This window comes from Cyprinodon tularosa, unplaced genomic scaffold (genome assembly GCF_016077235.1).
Source record: "Cyprinodon tularosa strain WSP-4 unplaced genomic scaffold, ASM1607723v1 ctg1346, whole genome shotgun sequence".
NCBI lineage: Eukaryota > Metazoa > Chordata > Actinopteri > Cyprinodontiformes > Cyprinodontidae > Cyprinodon > Cyprinodon tularosa.
The window spans coordinates 50,710-71,943 of record NW_024038165.1 but is presented as its reverse complement, the minus strand read 5'-3'; the positions used below and the strand labels follow the sequence as shown (position 1 = coordinate 71,943).

General features: G+C 45.8%; 5 protein-coding genes across 7 annotated transcripts in view; 1 reads left to right on the top strand and 4 right to left on the bottom strand.

Moving 5' to 3' along the window:
* Window positions 1-3,964: 3,964 nt before the first annotated feature.
* Window positions 3,965-14,513, bottom strand: LOC119778529. The gene is made up of 4 exons (XM_038277796.1): window positions 13,669-14,513; window positions 7,387-7,716; window positions 7,254-7,343; window positions 3,965-4,829 (listed from the first exon to the last, which is right to left on the bottom strand). The coding sequence occupies exons 1-4, from the start codon at window positions 14,511-14,513 to the stop codon at window positions 3,965-3,967; spliced, it is 2,130 nt and encodes a 709-aa protein (XP_038133724.1).
* The window catches only part of LOC119778526 (calpain-2 catalytic subunit-like), a 34,977-nt gene continuing 20,103 nt past the window's right edge, over window positions 6,361-21,234 (top strand). The window contains exon 1 of the mRNA XM_038277792.1: window positions 6,361-6,539. The gene's annotated coding sequence lies outside the window, so the exon portion shown is untranslated. The remainder of the gene's footprint in view (window positions 6,540-21,234) is intronic.
* Window positions 8,337-10,254, bottom strand: LOC119778527. Of its 2 annotated transcripts, XM_038277793.1 has the most exons (3): window positions 9,220-10,254; window positions 8,904-8,978; window positions 8,337-8,777 (listed from the first exon to the last, which is right to left on the bottom strand). In XM_038277793.1, exons 1-2 carry the CDS (start codon window positions 10,224-10,226, stop codon window positions 8,906-8,908), a joined length of 1,080 nt encoding a protein of 359 aa, XP_038133721.1. In that variant the 5' UTR covers window positions 10,227-10,254; the 3' UTR covers window positions 8,337-8,777; window positions 8,904-8,905. The 2 variants fall into 2 exon arrangements, with proteins under 2 accessions (XP_038133721.1, XP_038133722.1); XM_038277794.1 differs by lacking the exon at window positions 8,337-8,777 and having other exon boundaries at window positions 8,903-8,978.
* On the bottom strand, window positions 14,360-17,768 carry LOC119778528 (thrombomodulin). 2 transcript variants are annotated; one of them, XR_005280080.1, is made up of 2 exons: window positions 15,683-17,768; window positions 14,360-14,499 (listed from the first exon to the last, which is right to left on the bottom strand). XR_005280080.1 is itself a non-coding variant. In XM_038277795.1 (1 exon), the coding sequence occupies exon 1, from the start codon at window positions 16,995-16,997 to the stop codon at window positions 15,939-15,941; it is 1,059 nt and encodes a 352-aa protein (XP_038133723.1). In that variant the 5' UTR covers window positions 16,998-17,768; the 3' UTR covers window positions 15,456-15,938. The 2 variants fall into 2 exon arrangements, 1 of the variants encoding a protein (XP_038133723.1); XM_038277795.1 differs by lacking the exon at window positions 14,360-14,499 and having other exon boundaries at window positions 15,456-17,768.
* LOC119778525 (complement component C1q receptor) lies at window positions 18,188-20,471 on the bottom strand. The gene has a single exon (XM_038277789.1). The coding sequence runs from the start codon at window positions 20,454-20,456 to the stop codon at window positions 18,630-18,632; it is 1,827 nt and encodes a 608-aa protein (XP_038133717.1). The 5' UTR covers window positions 20,457-20,471; the 3' UTR covers window positions 18,188-18,629.

The following is a 21,234-nucleotide window of genomic DNA, read 5'->3' as shown; positions in this document are numbered from 1 at the left end:
GAGGGAGTGATGGTGGATGGATGGGGAGGGATGATGGATGGATGGAGGGAGGGATGGATGATGGATGGATGGATGATGAATGGATGGATGAATGATGGATGGATGGATGGATGATGAATGGATGGATGATGGATGATGAATGGATGGATGGATGGATGATGGATGGATGAATGGATGGATGATGGATGATGAATGGATGGATGGATGGATGATGACTGGATGGACGATGAATGGATGGATGGATGATGAATGGATGATGGATGGATGGATGATGAATGGATGGATGGATGATGGATGGATGGATGATGAATGGATGATGGATGGATGGATGGATGGATGGATGGATGGATGATGAATGGATGGATGGATGATGGATGGATGATGAATGGATGGATGGATGGATGATGAATGGATGGATGATGAATGGATGGATGGATGATGGATGGATGGATGATGAATGGATGATGGATGGATGATGAATGGATGGATGGATGGATGATGGATGGATGGATGATGAATGGATGGATGGATGATGAATGGATGGATGATGAATGAATGGATGGATGGATGGATGGATGGATGAATGATGAATGGATGGATGGATGATGAATGGATGATGAATGGATGGATGGATGATGAATGGATGGATGATGGATGGATGGATGGATGAATGATGAATGGATGGATGGATGATGAATGATGAATGGATGGATGGATGGATGATAAATGGATGGATGGATGATGGATGGATGGATGGATGATGGATGGATGATGAATGGATGGATGGATGATGATGATGATGGGTGGATGATGGATGGAGGACCGATCACATTGGACCCCGTAGAACCAGAACCATCCTGGGATTCTGCTCCAGCTGATCCTCCTCCATAGAGTGTGTCCCGGTATGGCTGCTCCTCCCGCTTCATGTTCAACAATAATCTGGACCAGGAACCCATCCAAACAGAACCGATTGATCAGAACCTTCCTAAACCCGGAAGCCTTACCCGGTACCGCAGGCCGCATCCAGAACCGTCCGGACGCCGTGCTGCCTCAGCAGGGAAACCACCCAGCTCCGGTACTCCTGGGTTCGGCTCTGGGTGTCTCCGATGTACAGCTCCCACACTTTGGCCGCCTTTCCGTCGGCGTACTGATCGGGTAGCCCCTCGGCAGCGACACCGAGGGACCGGGTCCGGAACACGCTGTCTACCGACATGTTAGGCAAGGAGAGGCTGGCTGGACCTGCAGCAGGTTGGAGCCTTTATATAATAAACACAGGAACACAAACTTTCAGCCAATGGCGCTCTTCTGCGGAAGCACGCCTTCTCTCTGATTGGATGACTCCCATAGGCCCCACCCTTTCCCGTTGTTTAGGTTGGCGACGCGTCACGGGGGCTTTGCCCTCAGTTTAGTCTCGCAGGTTCGCTGTTTGTTAACAAAAACTAGCTGAGGGTTTCAGTGCTTTTGGGTTCTTGCTGGATGTTTAGAGAAGAAGGCTCAGAATGTTCTCCTCTTCAGAGAAAGAGGCTGTGAATGTTCTCCTCTTCAAGATAAGGAGGCTCAGAATGTTCTCCTCTTCAGAGAAGGAGGCTCTGAATGTTCTCCTCTTCAAGATAAGGAGGCTCAGAATGTTCTCCTCTTCAGAGAATGAGGCTCAGAATGTTCTCCTCTTCAGGGAGGGAGGCTCTGAATGTTCTCCTCTTCAAAGAAGGAGGCTCAGAATGTTCTCCTCTTCAGAGAAGGAGGCTCTGAATGTTCTCCTCTTCAAAGAAGGAGGCTCTGAATGTTCTCCTCTTCAGAGAAGGAGGCTCAGAATGTTCTCCTCTTCAGGGAAGGAGGCTCAGAATGTTCTCCTCTTCAGAGAAGGAGGCTCAGAATGTTCTCCTCTTCAGGGAAGGAGGCTCAGAATGTTCTCCTCTTCAGGGAAGGAGGCTGTGAATGTTCTCTTCAGGGAAGGAGGCCCAGAATGTTCTCCTCTTCAGGGAAGGAGGCTCAGAATGTTCTCCTCTTCAGAAAAGGAGGCTCTGAATGTTCTCCTCCACAGAGAAGGAGGCTCTGAATGTTCTCCTCTTCAGAGAAGGAGGCTCTGAATGTTCTCCTCTTCAGAGAAGGAGGCTCTGAATGTTCTCCACAGAGAAGGAGGCTGTGAATGTTCTCCTCCACAGAGAAGGAGGCTCTGAATGTTCTCCACAGAGAAGGAGGCTGTGAATGTTCTCCTCCAGAGAAGGAGGCTCTGAATGTTCTCCACAGAGAAGGAGGCTGTGAATGTTCTCCTCCAGAGAAGGAGGCTCTGAATGTTCTCCACAGAGAAGGAGGCTGTGAATGTTCTCCTCTTCAGAGAAGGAGGCTCTGAATGTTCTCCACAGAGAAGGAGGCTGTGAATGTTCTCCTCCAGAGAAGGAGGCTCTGAATGTTCTCCACAGAGAAGGAGGCTGTGAATGTTCTCCTCCAGAGAAGGAGGCTCAGAATGTTCTCCACAGAGAAGGAGGCTGTGAATGTTCTCCTCTTCAGAGAAGGAGGCTCTGAATGTTCTCCACAGAGAAGGAGGCTGTGAATGTTCTCCTCCAGAGAAGGAGGCTCTGAATGTTCTCCTCTTCAGAGAAGGAGGCTCTGAATGTTCTCCTCCACAGAGAAGGAGGCTCTGAATGTTCTCCACAGAGAAGGAGGCTGTGAATGTTCTCCTCTTCAGAGAAGGAGGCTCTGAATGTTCTCCACAGAGAAGGAGGCTGTGAATGTTCTCCTCCAGAGAAGGAGGCTCTGAATGTTCTCCTCTTCAGAGAAGGAGGCTCTGAATGTTCTCCACAGAGAAGGAGGCTCAGAATTTTCTCCACAGAGAAGGAGGCTCAGAATGTTCTCCTCTTCAGGGAAGGAGGCTCAGAATGTTCTCCTCTTCAGGGAAGGAGGCTCAGAATGTTCTCCTCTTCAGGGAAGGAGGCTGTGAATGTTCTCTTCAGGGAAGGAGGCCCAGAATGTTCTCCTCTTCAGGGAAGGAGGCTCAGAATGTTCTCCACAGAGAAGGAGGCTGTGAATGTTCTCCTCCAGAGAAGGAGGCTCTGAATGTTCTCCACAGAGAAGGAGGCTGTGAATGTTCTCCTCCAGAGAAGGAGGCTCTGAATGTTCTCCTCTTCAGAGAAGGAGGCTCTGAATGTTCTCCTCCACAGAGAAGGAGGCTCTGAATGTTCTCCACAGAGAAGGAGGCTGTGAATGTTCTCCTCTTCAGAGAAGGAGGCTCTGAATGTTCTCCACAGAGAAGGAGGCTGTGAATGTTCTCCTCCAGAGAAGGAGGCTCTGAATGTTCTCCTCTCTTCAGAGAAGGAGGCTCTGAATGTTCTCCACAGAGAAGGAGGCTCAGAATTTTCTCCACAGAGAAGGAGGCTCAGAATGTTCTCCTCTTCAGGGAAGGAGGCTCTGAATGTTCTCCTCTTCAGAGAAGGAGGCTCTGAATGTTCTCCTCTTCAGAGAAGGAGGCTCTGAATGTTCTCCTCTTCAGAGAAGGAGGCTCTGAATGTTCTCCACAGAGAAGGAGGCTGTGAATGTTCTCCTCCACAGAGAAGGAGGCTCTGAATGTTCTCCACAGAGAAGGAGGCTGTGAATGTTCTCCTCCAGAGAAGGAGGCTCTGAATGTTCTCCACAGAGAAGGAGGCTGTGAATGTTCTCCTCCAGAGAAGGAGGCTCTGAATGTTCTCCTCTTCAGAGAAGGAGGCTCTGAATGTTCTCCACAGAGAAGGAGGCTGTGAATGTTCTCCTCCAGAGAAGGAGGCTCTGAATGTTCTCCACAGAGAAGGAGGCTGTGAATGTTCTCCTCTTCAGAGAAGGAGGCTCTGAATGTTCTCCACAGAGAAGGAGGCTGTGAATGTTCTCCTCCAGAGAAGGAGGCTCTGAATGTTCTCCTCTTCAGAGAAGGAGGCTCTGAATGTTCTCCACAGAGAAGGAGGCTGTGAATGTTCTCCTCCAGAGAAGGAGGCTCTTAATGTTCTCCTCCACAGAGAAGGAGGCTCTGAATGTTCTCCACAGAGAAGGAGGCTGTGAATGTTCTCCTCCAGAGAAGGAGGCTCTGAATGTTCTCCTCTTCAGAGAAGGAGGCTCTGAATGTTCTCCACAGAGAAGGAGGCTGTGAATGTTCTCCTCCAGAGAAGGAGGCTCTTAATGTTCTCCTCCACAGAGAAGGAGGCTCTGAATGTTCTCCACAGAGAAGGAGGCTGTGAATGTTCTCCTCCAGAGAAGGAGGCTCTGAATGTTCTCCACAGAGAAGGAGGCTGTGAATGTTCTCCTCTTCAGAGAAGGAGGCTCTGAATGTTCTCCACAGAGAAGGAGGCTGTGAATGTTCTCCTCCAGAGAAGGAGGTTCTGAATGTTCTCCTCTTCAGAGAAGGAGGCTCTGAATGTTCTCCACAGAGAAGGAGGCTGTGAATGTTCTCCTCTTCAGAGAAGGAGGCTCTGAATGTTCTCCACAGAGAAGGAGGCTGTGAATGTTCTCCTCCAGAGAAGGAGGCTCTGAATGTTCTCCTCTTCAGAGAAGGAGGCTCTGAATGTTCTCCACAGAGAAGGAGGCTCTGAATGTTCTCCTCCACAGAGAAGGAGGCTCTGAATGTTCTCCTCTTCAGAGTAGGAGGCTCTGAATGTTCTCCTCCACAGAGTAGGAGGCTCTGAATGTTCTCCACAGAGAAGGAGGCTGTGAATGTTCTCCTCCAGAGAAGGAGGCTCTGAATGTTCTCCTCTTCAGAGAAGGAGGCTCTGAATGTTCTCCACAGAGAAGGAGGCTCTGAATGTTCTCCTCCACAGAGAAGGAGGCTCTGAATGTTCTCCTCTTCAGAGTAGGAGGCTCTGAATGTTCTCCACAGCAAGCATCCACAAATGTCCGAGTAAAAATGGGCTTAATCTGATTTAATTCTTCCAATGACGTCATCTGACAGTTAGGAGAACGTTTTGGTATTTTAAAGTATAACCTAAAATAAAAAAAAAGCAATGCAAAATGATTTATAACACAATGAAGAAAAAATAACAAATTCAGACAGAAGAAACGCTGCTCTTTATATTTCTCTAAATTAAACTAATATAACATCTTTACAGTCGATCTGATCTCAAACCGCTGAGATGTTCTGGAAGCCTAAACCGGAGCGCTATCACAGCAACGAGTCCCAGCAATGTCCAGTAAAAGTATCGACTCTTCAGAGGAATATACCTAAGATAAAAGTAATGAAAGTAAAATATATTTTTTATCACCTCTGGTCATCTGAGGATCAGCTTTAACCGTTAAAGGAGGAATTGCTTATTTTATACAGTTGGTCCCCAAAGCTCCCAACATCAAACGAGCTTTCAGAGACGCTGCATCGCTCCTCTGCAGTTCTAGAATACGGCAGAGATGATTTAGAGCTTCTATAAAGGTTATTAATGATGCATAACAAGTATAACAAGTCAGCAGGTCCTAAAGCCTCCAGATGAGGATCTCCTCTCCCAGCACAAATATCTGACACTAATTCTGAGTCTTTTCCTCAGACGGTAAATACTCATTTTTTTATCAGTTAGCAGAAAGAAGTGAGGGAAGCTCTTCCAGCCTTCTTCCATTTAGCCTCATAGTTTGGGTTACAGCAGAGCACCAGAGCTCTGATAGGGGCCAACCCACAGAGAAGAACCAGGAAGTGCAGAGAATGACTATAGGAAGGCAGATTGATGAAGTTTATAGTGGGAGGACCACAGGGCTCTGTTCTCAGCCTCAAACGGTTCCACAGATTTATAAAGATGGAGAAAGTGTCCTGCTATTTTCAACAGGTAGGACTGATGGCTGGGCTGAGCACCAACAGACCTGAACTTCCCAGGTCCAAACAGCTTCCATTTCACACCAACTGGTAGAACGCACCGAGGTGTTTTAGTTCTGGCTCAAAAGTTTGATTGTGGTTCAGGACTAGAAAAGTCTGGGAACCACTGATCCAGACAGAGGAGCTTTCCTCGGTTCAGGTCCACCTGGACGGTCAGAACCTGCTGCTAAAGGAGAGGATTAATTTCATGTGAGCAGAAAGAAGACCGTCTAACCCTTTGTGAACCTCCTTCAACCAGCAGACCTGCTCAGACAAACACTGGCAGCTTCTAGAACTGATCCAGTCAGTCATTTCTGGAAATACCTGATTAGAGCAGAATCAGCTGCACAGTAACAGAACCCGATAAAAGTTAGCGTTAGCTTAATAAGTTCACAGCGAGAGGAGCAAAGCTGCTGGCTGGAACCAGGAGAACCTCCTCCAGTTGTGATTGGCTCACAGAACGTCTGTTGTTTGCTGCAGCCGGTGCTGTCCAGGTTGGGTCAGTACCAGCCGGCCTTATCAGCGCTGAGCTGCAGCCGCCCCCCCCCTCAGTCACACAGGGCCCGATTAAACCCAAAAAAGTGAGGCAAAGGTCACCCAGCCGCCTGCAGGGAGCTCTACAGCCCCGGCTCAACCCGGACGGCCCAAGGTTCGGTTCGGACAGTTAGGTAACCAAAGCAGAGCAGACAACCAATCATCAGGAAGAGCTTCACCAGAGGAGTCCAAAGATCACTCAGCTGCTTGAAAAGTGAGTAGAGAACAAACAGACCGTTACCTTGACAACCAGGCTAAGCTACCGGCCCTCAGAATGGCCAATATTCACACTAAAGTGTTAGTGTGGACCATGAACTTAGAGCATATTTATAATCACTTCACATTCAGTTCTACCAAGCTCTAATAATATTCCCGTCCTGACCAGTTAGCAGTACAGGGACCACAGACACTAGAGGTCTGCCACCAGAGACTAGACCAGAGTTCTTCCCCTTTTAATAACATTTGACGAACCAACCATTTCCTTTAGATTACCATCTACTGGCCTGACACCCATCTGGAGAAACATTTCCAAGTCTGTGGCCTGGATTCCCTCAAAACCAGATCTGTGGGAGACAATCCTAGCTGGACCAGGAAGGAAGATAGACCTGTTCTCATATAAGGTGGAGGTCTTAGAGGACCCAAATGCAGAGACGGATGTTGTGGTGTTTTCCTTCAAATTTAATTATCTACATGGTGGAAACAGAAGCAAAGTTCACAAACAAAATCCTGAAAAGTAAAAATCAGGAGACATTATGGAAAGCACACAGGGCATCCCAGAAACGATGAGGAACCAGCAAACAGTAACTGAAGAGGAGGAGCATAAATTGGAGATGGAACAAAGACCAGGCTGATCAGCCCACGAGGAGCAGGTGTAGATGGAAACATCTAGAAGGGAGCTAAGGAAGGAAACTGACACAAGGGAGAAGACCTCTGAAGGATGGCCGTGGGGACGGCGTCTCTGCAGTTGGAACCTAGGACGATGGCGTCTCTGAAGCAGGAACCTAGGACGATGGCGTCTCTGCAGTTGGAACCTAGGACGATGGCGTCTCTGAAGCAGGAACCTAGGACGATGGCGTCTCTGAAGCAGGAACCTGGGACGATGGCGTCTCTGAAGCAGGAACCTAGGACGATGGTGTCTCTGAAGCAGGAACCTAGGACGATGGTGTCTCTGAAGCAGGAACCTAGGACGATGGTGTCTCTGAAGCAGGAACCTGGGACGATGGCGTCTCTGAAGCAGGAACCTAGGACGATGGTGTCTCTGAAGCAGGAACCTAGGACGATGGTGTCTCTGAAGCAGGAACCTGGGACGATGGCGTCTCTGAAGCAGGAACCTGGGAGGACGATGTCTCTGCAGCAGGAACCTGGGGGGACGGCGTCTCTGCAACAGGAACCTGGGACAATGGTGTCTCTGCAGCACGAACCTGGGGGGACGGCGTCTCTGCAGCAGGAACCTGGGACAATGGTGTCTCTGCAGCACGAACCTGGGGGGACGGCGTCTCTGCAGCAGGAACCCGGGAACAGTGTGGGGAAAGTTCTCTTTCTACGTGAACTAGTTCAAAGTTCATAGTTCATAATTCAAAAAAATGAACTAGTTCATAGTTCTTTTTTTTTCATATATTGCTCAATTACACCATAGCCTCCTGTAGAACCACAGACAGCAATTATTTTATCAGTTGTAACTCTGAAACTGTGCGTCAGATTTCATCTTCATATCCAGTTTTGAATCCTTATCCAACCAGGGTTTACATTAGCATTGAGGGGACAGCATTTCCCCATTGTTGCTTTAACGCTTTGTTGCTGTCCATTCACTTCACACTAGTAGCAGCTGCAGCTTTCACCCCTACAGTATATTCTCAGAAACATCAGGAAAAATGTGCTGCTTGAATGGTCTTTTTTATGAGGAATTATTAAAAGAAAAACAGGAAAGTAGTCTTTAAGGTGCAAATGTTTTTTTAATATCTTTAAAAAGGAATACTGGAATCCTGGAAAATTATACCAGGCAGGTTTAACAAACAAGTTACAAAAATAGTAAAACCCTCAAGAACATTTAACTAACAAAAACTGAGGGACCAGGCTGAGGTAGGAATTAAAGGTTGAACTTGAAAGTGCAATATTCAAAGTGCAAAACATTTCAACATTATTAAGCCACTTTTCAATTTTTTGGCCATTGAATAAGTAAAATAAAAAAAAAAAATAACTTAAAAGACTCAGAGTCTGGTTCCAAGGCCATGGACTGTGCTTCTACTTTCTGTCCAGTGAGTGAAAATACCTTAACTGAATGATTATCTGTCACTGGTTACAGTCCACATAAATAACTAAAATAATACTAATAAATGAAAAGTATGCAGGGCCAAGGACAGTGTTATTTTCTGTCCAGCCCAAAAATCCCTTATCTGAATGAAGATCCTCGGTCACAGTGGTCTCTCCCTGGTAGATCTGCTGTTTTTTCTTCCTGTAAACAAGATATGCCCTGTTATTTTCATGCAGTTCACCTCTGCACATCAATATAGTCATCTCCATTGGCAATACATTGTACTTCTACAGCCCAATAAACAGATCACAATAATATTTAATATACCTTCAAATCTTTTTGTTGGCATTCAAGATCAGCTGCTTCTCAAAGTTGGCATCTCCCAGGCGGTTTCTCCTCGGTCTGAATGAGATAACAAGAAATTTGAACATCATGATTATTATGGCAAAAATGGTAACACTTAATCTGTATTAAAGCAATTGTGAACTAACACAATCACTGACATAATTTGACCTAATTTGTATAGCCTATTAAAAACCTGAATTAGAATAATATCACCAAGAACTTTTATTGAGGCTGGGTATTTACTGTGCTTATTATCAAAGAATACTAATTATGTAATATAATCACACTTTATTCTTACCTGAATATTAGACCACCGATGCTAAAGAGCCTCTCTACTGGAGCGCTTGAGGGCAGGGCAGTGTTGTGTTTTATGAACAGCCTTCTGAGCTTTGGAAACTGCATGAATTCATCAAACCCATCTGTGGTTGGAGCATCCAAATAGGTGTCCACTTCAGATTTTTTTAAAGCCTCAGGATTTTTGTTAAATCTGAAGAATGATGCTGCAGGATCTTTCTTGTCACTTTTACCACTGGACTGGGCTTGACCTGAGTCTCCTGCAGCTGAGTCATCAGAGTTGAGGGTTTGAAATTCTCTTTTCAGCATCAATCTGTACTGCTTTCTTTTTTCCTCATCGTGGACCCAGTCTAGCTTGAATCTTGGCACCAGCATAGCAGAGAGTATGTGGTCCCTCTTCTCCAGAAGACCTGCCAGCCTTGTGCTCAGTGACTCCAAGATACTCTTTATGAGGGGTCGGCATGTAATGAGACCATCTGCTGCAGTGGGCTTTTTGCTCTCATCCAACAGGTCATTCATATCACATTGCAGCTGCACAATGGTTGGAGCCAGGTAGCCAAGAAAGATGTTTTTCTCTGCTTGGAGGATGTTAAGTGCAAGTGCTAATGGCCTCATCACATCCACAAACTTGTGTATGAAGTTGACTTCCTGTGGAGAGAATCGGCGAAAGCCAAACTCATCACTCACAGTGTGCAAAATTAGCTCATCATGTAGGGGAGTGGCATCATTTTCAGGGGTTACCTCAGCCACATTCATTTCTACCTTGGAAGTTAGTTTTGCTATGCGAGATAGTCGCTCTATGGCAAGAAATACTGAATTCCATCTTGTGTCATTTGGCACAACAAAGCCAATCCCAAGCTTTTCCTCCACAACATCAGAAGCCTTTGTACTACGCTTAACCAGGTTCCACAGAGCAGATGCTTTTGCGAAAACAGCCCTCGACATTGTTTTGTAGCGTTTTTCAGTTACTTTTTCCGAATCTTTGGCCACTAGATTCAAGGTGTGGGCCATGCACCTTCTGTGTGGGGGGAGAGAGGGATGATGCAGATCTGAGAGAGGCTCAGGCTCCATCTGCTCATCTTCATCTGAGCTCTCATTGGCAGCAGAAAAGGCTGATACTGGTTCACTGTCATCTTCACTTTCAGTTTCAACTGTCTCTGGCGCTTTAGCATCAATAACAACATCCATCCCAAAACAGTTGAACTATTGACAAAATTTGCAGCATTGTCTGTTACTGGACACACAACCTTGTTGTGGATTTTGAATTCTTTATTAACATCTGAAAATAATCTTGCCAACACGTCATGTGTATGTGCTCCTTTAATCCGACGAAATGCCATTGCTGCAGAGTGTCTCTTAGACACGTCAGTTTTGTTTAGCCAGTGGATAGTGATTCCCATAAATGCCTTGTTCACAGCTGACCAGCAATCTGCTGCAGGGCCGTGCAGAGACCATTAAAGGGGCAGGTGCTAAAAAAAAAAAAAGGGCACATCGCATTTTAGGACAGAATATTAACAAAGTCACATAGCTTTCAGAGTTTAATGAACAATGATAAATTACAAAATTGTGAGACATACAATCAAAGCTAAGGGAAATCTCTACATAGAACATAGAACTATGCATATGTAAAATATTTTATTAGTAATTTCTTTCTGCAGGTCTATTTTGTTATAGGAAAGTATTACAATATTCAAACCTGCAATTTAGCCAAAGATGTAAATCAGAGCTGGACCAGCAGACATATTTTGTCTTTACAGAATTAAACTGTTAAAAATGCATACAAGGGCACAATGCAACCTTTTAGTGTACTGTAATCTATAAAAAAGAATGTCTGCCTGGTTTGCTGTACTGACAGTGGAGATGGAGACGGTCCATTCAGAAAAGCAGAGCTGCTGCATCAAACTTTAATGTGGAACTGCAGAAAAAAAAGAACAAAACAAACATTTTATTAATGAATGTCACCATGAGAAAAGCCTACTCTGTTTGTGTCTTAGTGTATTTTGTAAGTACCTATATACATTTTCTTCAATCTTTCCTCTTCGTTTTTTCTTGTCAGTTTCTCTTTTCTTTTTTTCCTCATTGTCTCATCTTTTCTGTGTTGAGTGAAGGTCAATCTCTTATTTATTTCAGTCTCTTGCCTTTCTTTTTCCCCCAAACTAAATCTAAGATTATGATCCAAAAACTTATTTTCCGTCATGGTGATTTAACAGTTTAAAAAAAAATGTCCAACTTTTAAGCATTTTTGCTATTTTTGTTCTCTTTTGTTCACAGCAGCAGTTTTCTGTTAGCCATGTCTTTAAAAATGTTAATAACCTCACAGTGAATGATTGGCACATCCTTCTCGATTGCCAACAAAAGAAGGTCTGAAAACCGATCCTCCTTGCATAAGCTGCACAGTTTTGTTTTCACCAGCTTCATACATTATATCTATCATATATCTCTCATGGTAGTTCTGGATGAGTTCTCCTTCAAGATACATTTACCTAACGCTAGAATAAATGCAATGTACATCATGCAGCAAAGGAAATTAGAAAATCAGACATATATCCATTATGAAGATGATAGGTTTTTGACGGGCGATGTGCCCCTATTGCATAAGTAATACTGAAGAATGTCCTACTGTCATTAACGACACAGGGAAGCTTTTTAGGTATCTTGTTTTGCTAGCAAAGTCATTAGCTAGCAGCTAGCTCATAGCACAAGAACAACAGCCTAATGTCTGTATGATAAAAATACTGAATCGATAGATAAGAACAGCTTTTCCTCACCTGGCTGTCTCCTCCCGCTCAGTAGTTCTTCAGAGAAAGGCGCGCCGCGTCCTATACTTTCCTCCGTTTAAACCGCTACTCTTTGCTAAAGTAGAGAAATTATACAACGTTCAAAGTTTTCCGTTGTCTGACAAGTAGGAAGCCTACTCCAGTATTTTCACCAAAAATTATGTTTTTTAATTCACAAAAAAACTGTTCTGTAATCATTACAGAACAGTTTTTTGTGAATTAAAAAACATAATTTTCAATGTAAAAGACTAAAAGCACAGAGTAAATAGTGTTTTAGATCAAACAATACTGCATCATCCATGGGGCTCATTTGGTTTCACTTACATCTCTATTCAGGTTGACATTGGAGAGGCGGTGCAGACTGAAGACATAGCCATCCGTCAGATCATGGTTGATCTTGCTTAGGGCCAAATGAGCAGCGGCCACAGTGTAATGTGGAATGTTCTCTACCTTTAGCTCCGCAGTTAGCCGCCTTATCTGACTGTGCGAGAGGCAAGTGCGTCGTCACCGGCAAAAGGTCAAAGGTAACAATGTGACCTTAGGGCTTATTGTATTGTTTTTCTTGCCAAAAAAAAAGCTAATAATAATAATTTCAGTACATGTGTCAAAAAAAAAAAAAAAAAAAAAGGGACCAAAAGGGCACATTGGGATCATGGAGCAAAAGGGGCAGGTGCTCAAGCCCCCTTAGCCCCCCCCTCTGCACGTGCCTGATCTGCTGTTGTGCACACAGCATCAATCTCAGACAGTTCACTTTTAAGTTCAGATATTTTTTCTGTAAATTTTTTATTTAACAGTGTTTGTGCTTGTTTTCTTGATGGCACCTGTCTGGATGGCTGCAACCCCTTAATTAAGTTTATAAACGCTGGGCTTTCCACTTTGCTCAAAGGCTGCAGGTCTCCAACAATAAACTGCACCACCAGGTTGTTCACCTGCGGCTGGGAGATGACAACGGAGCCGCTAGTGTACGCAGTTATTGGTATTTGGCTCGAGGATCTGTCCTGACTGTCTTTTGTTTTTTTAGCTGCTTGCACATACCTTGAGAGGCTAGCCGGGTGCTTTAGTTCTATATGCCGTTTCAGATTTGCTTTGGATGTTACCGAAGTACGGATTTTTCTACTGAAAGCCGGCGGGCAAAGTTTGCAGAGAAATGTTAGATTGTTTCCATCCTCCTCACCGACCAGCTGATCATAAAATTGTTTTAAACTATCATACTGCTGCTTTGTCGCCTCCACGGTCGCCTCCATGCTGCTGTGGCTTCTACGCTGCATTTTGTTTTGATGACGCACGCGGCTGTAGGCTACGACGCTGGTAGCTGGTGTTGCCAGATTGGGTGTTTTTCCCGCTACATATTAAGGCCTATTTACGGTGTGATTTAGTCGGGGTTTCGCCTGGAGGGCTCTATAGAAATCTGGCAACCTATTAAACGGAGTTGAACTGAGAGAGCGTGCCGTTCACAGACACCAGAATGAACGAGTTCACAATAACGTTCACGAGGCAATAATGCAGTACGTTCAGTTCACGTTCGCCCAAAATATGAACGAGTTCATGAACTTTCGTTCAATGAACGCGTTCAGGCACAACACTGCCCGGGAGGATGATGTCTCTGCAACAAGAACCTGGGACAATGGCGTCTCTGCAGCAGGAACCTGGGATGATGGCATCTCAGAAGCAGGAACCTGGGACAATGGTGTCTCTGCAGCAGGAACCTGGGACGATGGTGTCTCTCCAGCAGGAACCTGGGATGATGGCGTTTCTGCAGCCGGAACCTGGGAGGACTGCGTCTCTGTTGCAGGAACCTAGGACGATGGTGTCTCTGAAGCAGGAACCTGGGACGATGGCGTCTCTGAAGCAGGAACCTGGGATGATGGCATCTCAGAAGCAGGAACCTGGGACTATGGTGTCTTTGCAGCAGGAACCTGGGACTATGGTGTCTTTGCAGCAGGAACCTGGGACAATGGCGTCTCTGCAGCAGGAACCTGGGACGATGGCTTCTCTGAAGCAGGAACCTGGGACGATGGTGTCTCTCCAGCAGGAACCTGGGATGATTGCGTTTCTGCAGCCGGAACCTGGGAGGACTGCGTCTCTGTTGCAGGAACCTAGGACAATGGCTTCTCTGAAGCAGGAACCTGGGATGATGGTGTCTCTGCAGCAGGAACCTGGGACTATGTTGTCTTTGCAGCAGGAACCTGGGACAATGGTGTCTCTGCAGCAGGAACCTGGGACAATGGCTTCTCTGAAGCAGGAATCTGGGACGATGGTGTCTCTGCAGCAAGAACCTGGGACGATGGCGTTTCTGCAGCCGGAACCTGGGAGGACTGCGTCTCTTTTGCAGGAACCTAGGACCATGGCGTCTCTGAAGCAGGAACCTGGGACTATGGTGTCTCTGCAGCAGGAACCTGGGACGATGGTGTCTCTGCAGCAGGAACCTGGGGGGACGACGTCTCTGCAGCAGGAACCTGGGAGGACTGCGTCTCTGGAACCTCGTAGACAGTCTGGGTTGGATTCTCCTAGAACCAGACATACTTTTAGGATAATATGAGGTAGTTCTCCTAACATTTAGACTAATTGTCCAAACTACCTCTCTGTCTGTGTTTTGGGTAGAGAGGTGTAGAGAAATTCACAGCTTTCCTGCAGGTTAAGGAGAGAAAACTCTGTCTAGATCAGAACAGGGCTGATTACCATGCAATAAGGGCTGAATGATCCTGTTCTGTCTTAGCAAACATGGAATAAAATGCAGACTGAGTGAAATTTATCAATCTCTAGGTTCATGTTATATTAATTTTTGATATCAGAAATCATCTTTATGGATTATTGAGAATTGAGATTAAAGTTAATCCTCAGCAGAATTCAGAATTAGAGACCTGGAAGTAAACGGCCAACACACATGAATGGGAAACCTGACATCATTTACACTAGTAGGAATGACATTATGATATCTGAAATACATATTCAGTCAGGCAAATATTAAATTGGCCTTCCATATATAGCAGCCATGAGTTTTCCTCATGAAGTGAATATTAAATAGTGCAGCTCAGTATGCTCAGCAGATGAGTAATTTAATCCAAGCAGCAGTGATGATGGGAATCTTGTTCCTATGGAGGACCAGCTGCTGTCACAGCGAGTGAACAAACAAGCAGATCTATTAGCATTAAAAATAAAAACATAAAAACTACAGATGAAATCGAATATCATTAAATATTAAATAATCAGATTAAATAAATCTGAATATTTATCACTTGAAAAATCGTAATTGGTTGAAATGTGTTTTGCATTGTGAATTTCCTAAAACTTTAAAGATGAATATTGTTTATGTGATGCAGGTCCAGGAGAGTCCAGAGAAGCAGGAGGAAGAGTGAAATATTAGTATTTAGTTATTTAGGTTCTGATATCTGTGAAAAGTTATTGAACAGAATATTCCTTCTTATATTATTAATATTATAAAGAAAAATGTTGGCAATTTGCATCATGTTTGAATAAATCTGCATTGTTCTTTATTAGGAGTATTTTAGAAAAATGCACAGAATCAAAAGCCTTTACAGAAAAATAGGATATAGTAGACTTAAGCTTTAAGTTTACAGTTATACGGTTTTTATTGATAAAAGGTATCTTTAGGGGGTGTGAAGCTCCAGGCCTGAAATTGAGTCCCACTTCTGCCCTGCTGTAGAGTGTCCACCAGGGGGCACTCCTTACCTATTCAAGACATTGGATGTGTTAGGAACAGCTTAAATGCCACCATCCAGCAGAAGCATCTTCTTTCCTTAGCAGAGGTGACCTGCTAACGAGTCAGTCTGTAGATCCTGGCAGGATCTCCTGGGTCTACCGACTGGCTGAAGCTCCTGGAGGTCCTGGAGCTCCTGAAGGTGTCCTCAAGGTCCTGGAGATCTCCTTGCAGTCCTGGAGGTTTCAGGCAGGAAAGGTCACAGAGAAACACACACCCATCCCTAGGTTAACAGACCTGATGGTCTGCCGCAGCCGCAAGCTGTTGGCTGGAACTTCGTTCTCTACGTTTCTGACGTCGAACAACATAAAGTCTGACCAGAACCACAGTTGCCACCAGAGTCACTGCAGCCACCACCCAGATCCAGAGGAAGGGCCCTGCAGGGGCTGAGGAGCCCTTCAGGGTGGTGTTTTTATGGGTTGGTGTCATTAACTCAGCAGGATGATGACTTTTTGCTACGACACAATTCCCATTTTCTTTGAGATGGAAACCAGGCCTGCAGTAGCACCAGAAGCTCCCAAAGGTGTTCACACAGCCGTGGTGGCAGCCGTGATTCTCACACTCGTTTATGTCCTCACACATCCCTTCATTTTCCACAAAGCCATCAGGACAGAGGCAGCCCTCAGGACAGACAGACGGACATCTCTGCTCTGGACAGTGGACCCTGCAGCGCCGTGGGTCGCTGCTGTCCGGGATGTATCCTGTGTAACAGGAACATTTAAATCCTCCCTCTGTATCATTACACTTCTGCTGACAGGGACCACTGATACATCCCTGGGAATCTTTAAAGAACACCTCCTTCTCCCAGCAGAAGTTCTTCTCTCTGGTTCTGCACAGAAACCCGTCTGCTTTCTCAGAACACGCCCTCTCGGTCCATGTCCCATGCTGAGACACAGAGACGCAGTATGGAGGGCAGACTTTACGCTCATCTGCCCAGATCACAGCAGACCAGTTAAGGGCTTTTTTTTCACTACCAGAGGTCCATTTGTATCCCCGGAGTGGTTCTGAGAGGTTGCTGCAGGATCCCCCTGATAAACGCAGTCCTATCCAGAAGTTTCCAGGCAAAGCTTCAGCCAGTGTCTTAAAGATCCGCTGATAGGTGTCAGACTGAAGGGTCAGCAGCTCCCCGTTCTTCCGACGGCAAACTTCTTCTGCAGAGTCAAAATCCAGCCTGGCCCGGTTCACAGTGATGCAGTCATCTCCAGAACACACCGGCAGACAAGCCTGTTTCAGCCCCAGACCTGCTTCCATGGCCACGAATAACAAGGCTGACAACAAAGCAGCCATTCTGGGAGCTGCTTTTGTTCCCGTCTGGTTCAGAAAAGTTCTGAGCCTGTCAGAGCATGTCCAGCTCCGGAAAACTGGGTCCCTATGGACCAGGAAGGAAACCAGATAAGAGAATATTCTTTGCTGCAGGAAGCGCGTGTTTCTGTACGGCTCTGTGATCAGAACCGAACATTCTGACCTGAAATCACAGGAAACACTGAGGGGATTCAAAGCAAACAACCTTTATTTAAAAAAAAATACAGCCTCTGTTGCTATGGCAACAGAGTGCTGCATGAATCTTTATACAACAAAACAGTACCACTAATGTTCAAAACCATAACTTATTAACCAACCACTTTAAGGAAACTTCTATGGTTTATTAATAAAATTGTTTCTTCTTGAAGTTTTAATTGTTTGGAAACATTCAGATTTTTGACTGCAGACAGGAAACGGAAGCGACTTCCTGGATCCTGGATTTGGGAACAAGCTGAGGATATTTTGGACTCACCACCCCAACACATCCCGACCCCCACCAGAAACAGGCATCCAGTGCTATGATGTTATTGTGGATGGATGGACGGATAGATGGATGATGGATGGATGGATGATGGATGATAGCAGACCATTATTAGATAGTACAGTTATAAATTGTAAAGAATCTGTTTTACTCTCTCTCTCCTCTGTGTCGCTGAGCAGTGCTGCAGAGTGCAAAAGGCTCCTTGGTTTAATGCAGAGCTGCGCACTTTGAAGCAAAATGCTAGGAAACTGGGAAGAAAATATTGCTCCACAGGCCTGCGGGAGTCCTACCTAGTCTGGAAAAATTGTTTACTGCTGTATAAGAGGAGCCTTTGTTAAGCAAGAGCAGCATATTTCTCCTCATTAATAGAGGAGAATAAGAATAATCCTAGATTTCTTTTTAATACAGTTGCCAAACTCACCCAGAGCCATAGCTCTGTTGAACCGTCCATTCCACCTGCTCTTAGCAGGAATAATTTTATGGGATTCTTTATGAATAAGATTGATCTTATTAAAAATAAGATCATAAGCACTCCTCTATCCGTGATTGTACCTGAGGTAGTCATGGAATCTGAACCGGGTTTAGACTGCTTTGATCCAGTTGAACTTTCAGAGTTAGCAGAACTATTGTCTTCATCTAAGCCTTGGATGTTAGATCCAGTTCCAACCAGGTTATTTAAGGAGGTATTCCCTTTGATCTCCTCCGCCATTTTAGATGTGATTAATCTATCACTGTTACAGGGATATGTACCAAAGGCTTTTAAGGTTGCTGCACCTTGAGATGACATGATGTGAATTAGCGCTATAGAAATAATAGAATCGAATTGGATGATGGAGGAAAGTTTATCTTATTATCTCAACCTACGAAATGAATTCTGATGGTTAGAAATTATTGAATGGTGCTGAAGATGAGAATGAAGATGAAGTGGTGTAGTCATTGGCTGCTGTCTCAGAGGTGAAAGCTAATCTAACTGTCGCAATAATAAAGGTTTCATATCTTACATAAATTGATTAATTTTTCTGAAGGAGACATTTTAGAGCTTTGAAGCCTCCAGGAACAGAACAAGGAGACTAAAGGTCCAAAAGCTGAGCCTGTTCTCCTCAGAAATTAGCATAGTTCCACATTCCCCTGCCGGGTCAAAGGTCATCAGCCACGATGGACTCGTACAGCTTCTCCAGACGTGGGTCCAGACCTGAAGGCACCCAGCAGTAGCCATCAGCGGTGCTCTGCTTCTTCTTCAGCTCTTTTCTGGAGCGGCTGCAGCGGAAGATGGTGATGAAGAGAGTCAAAGCGATCAAGGCGAGCAGAGGGATGACCGAGCCCAGGATGCAGACGAGCACCCTGCTCCCTGTGGACGCACCCGGTACCAGATACTGGGTTCTGTTCTGGTCTGTGACATTGACCAGGTCAGACAGTGGGGTGGCAGTGTGGGTCAGGATGGGGGGCTGTCCGTACTGGGATGGGGCGGCTGTGATTCTCTCCTTGATCTCCTGGTTCCCCTGGGTCTCCTGGTTCCCCTGGGTCTCCTGGTTCCCCTGGGTTAACAGCTTCACACACTGGAAGCTGCCCACAGAGTTGATGCATGAGTGCTGCTGGGAGCAGGGCGCAGCGCCACACTCGTCCATGTCCACACAGCGGCCTTGGCTTAGCTCATAGCCCTGCTCACAGACGCAGTGGAAACCACCGGGGGTGTTGACACAGCCGTGGCCCTCGCAGGCCTGTGAGATGCATTCATTAATGTCAGAGCAACTGTGCTGGTTTTCAGCCAGTCTGAACCCACTGGGACACTGACAGGAGAAGCCTGTCTTCCCCGGCAGGCAGTGGTGCTCGCAGAGACCTGGTCTGCATGGATCTTCTATTCTGCAGGAGAAGCCGTCCTCGTCCAGCTCATGACCTTCTCTGCAGAGGCACTGAGCAGTTTCTCCTTGGGGTCGACACTCATGTTCACAGCCGCCATTGTTTTGCCCACAGCTTTTGGGACCCGGTTTACAGAACGGTCCTGGATGGGTCCAGCTGTAGGAGCCGTTCTGAAGGATGCACTGAGGGGAATCCATCTCTCGGTCACCGCAGAAGACTCTTGCTCTGGTCCCGAATGGAAGCAGCTTCAACCCACTGTTCAGTGGATGATGGGGGGAGAAGATGGCCTGATAGATGATCTTTCCAGGCCCCAGCAGAGTCAGAGAGGAACACATCCCCTTGAAAAGGAACTTACATGCATACGGGGCGCCTTTGTTCAAGCAGCTTTCTGAAGTCCAGCTGAGCCCATCCTGCTGTGAAAAGCTGTACTCCACCTTCACACACCTGTCCACACTGCATGTGTCTGCAGGCTCCTTTTTCCAGTTGGAGTACTGGGAGAGTTGCTCCCCAGAGACCCACTTGAACCCTCGGAGGGGTTTGTTGGGCTGCGTGCAGTCCCCCTGGTTCTTTTTTAACCCGATCCAGATATTCAGCACCTCCTCTTCATGCTGTTTCTTTCTCAGTGAGAGAATCGAGTGCAGATCCATCTCCTCATTTCTGTCTCTGACCGTCACCAGGTACCCGCCGTCATGTCGGCACCGGTTCTGAGCAGCATGGAAACTTACATTCTTCATGTGCAGGATGAGGCAGGCTTTAGGGGTGCACAGCATCTCCTCTTGGGCTCCCGATGGTCCCCCCAGGATGCCGATGAGTGTCAGGACGAAGGTCAGCAACATCACTGCCATGAAGAGCAGCAGAAGTGGGTGCTGTCCAGTCTGAGGTCGTCCATTCGTGGCCACAGAAGAAATGATCGCCTGCTTGGATCCTTGGGGCCCCGTATCCTGTTTGGGAGCAAAACTGAAGACGGAAATGTTGTTTATCAGCAGCCATGGCTCCTTTCTTCCCTGCGTTTCCGTACTGAGGTAGAAAACAATGAGGGGCTGCGGCTTGTTTTGACTGCCGCTCCAGATGCGTCCTGCTGCTGCTCCCTTCAGAGGCCCAAACATTGTGGCTCCTCACAATACATGAGTGTGCAGCAGGGAGAGGCTTCTGAACTCTCCAAGGAAGGCCAGTGCTGGGAATTAACCTTTGACCCCTTCCATTGTCCTGTTGAGGGGATTCAGCTGAGCACGGCTTTATAATCTACAGCAAATTTCAGGAGCACAGTAGGAATGAGGATGATATTACTTTTGAATTATTAAAGGTGAACAATAAAATGATTAATTCCTCTTAATTAAATGTGGTGCAGAAAGTTAACATTATACTAATTCAACTAAGGGTCATATCTGAACAAACAGGTTTTTAATCTAGATTTAAAGCAACTGAAGCTTTAAGCCATCATGATTTGGTTGAGGTTTTAAGGACCCAAATGCAGAGATGGTGAGGCAGAGGTGAGTTCTTGTAGTTTTAATGTCCTCAACAGGTAACAGAGGCAGGAATCCAAAAATCCAACAGGAAAATGCCAAACAAACCAGAAACATGGAGGCATCAGGGAAAATAGGCACAAGGAGGCGAGGAAAGACGAAGAAAGATGATGATCCAGCACTGAGGGACTGCACAGGGAGATTATATATATGGGAGACTGAAAAAAGAGGACTAATGTGCTGATTGGGAGCAGGTGTGAACAGAGGCTTCTAGAATGTGCTAGGGAAAAGGAGACCAACACCAGAGGGCAGCAGAGGGCAACAAAGAAAATCCTAAGAACTCAAAAATATATCCAGAAAACACCAATAAAGCTAGAAAACAAAGAAAAACATGGATCAATGTGAATATGAAAACTCACAG

Coding starts and splice junctions, on each gene's coding strand:
- LOC119778529 (XM_038277796.1), bottom strand. CDS start 14,513: ATGTCTGGTTCTAGGAGAATCCAACCCAGACTGTCTACGAGGTTCCAG. Junction 7,717..13,668: donor CAGAGACACCATTGTCCCAG/GTTCCTGCTTCT, acceptor CCATTGTCCCAG/GTTCCTGTTGCAGAGACGCC. Junction 4,830..7,253: donor CCCACGGCCATCCTTCAGAG/GTCTTCTCCCTT, acceptor CTTGCTGTGGAG/AACATTCAGAGCCTCCTACT.
- LOC119778525 (XM_038277789.1), bottom strand. CDS start 20,456: ATGTTTGGGCCTCTGAAGGGAGCAGCAGCAGGACGCATCTGGAGCGGC.
- LOC119778527 (XM_038277793.1), bottom strand. CDS start 10,226: ATGGCCCACACCTTGAATCTAGTGGCCAAAGATTCGGAAAAAGTAACT. Junction 8,979..9,219: donor ATCGGTGGTCTAATATTCAG/GTAAGAATAAAG, acceptor TATCTCATTCAG/ACCGAGGAGAAACCGCCTGG.
- LOC119778528 (XM_038277795.1), bottom strand. CDS start 16,997: ATGGCTGCTTTGTTGTCAGCCTTGTTATTCGTGGCCATGGAAGCAGGT.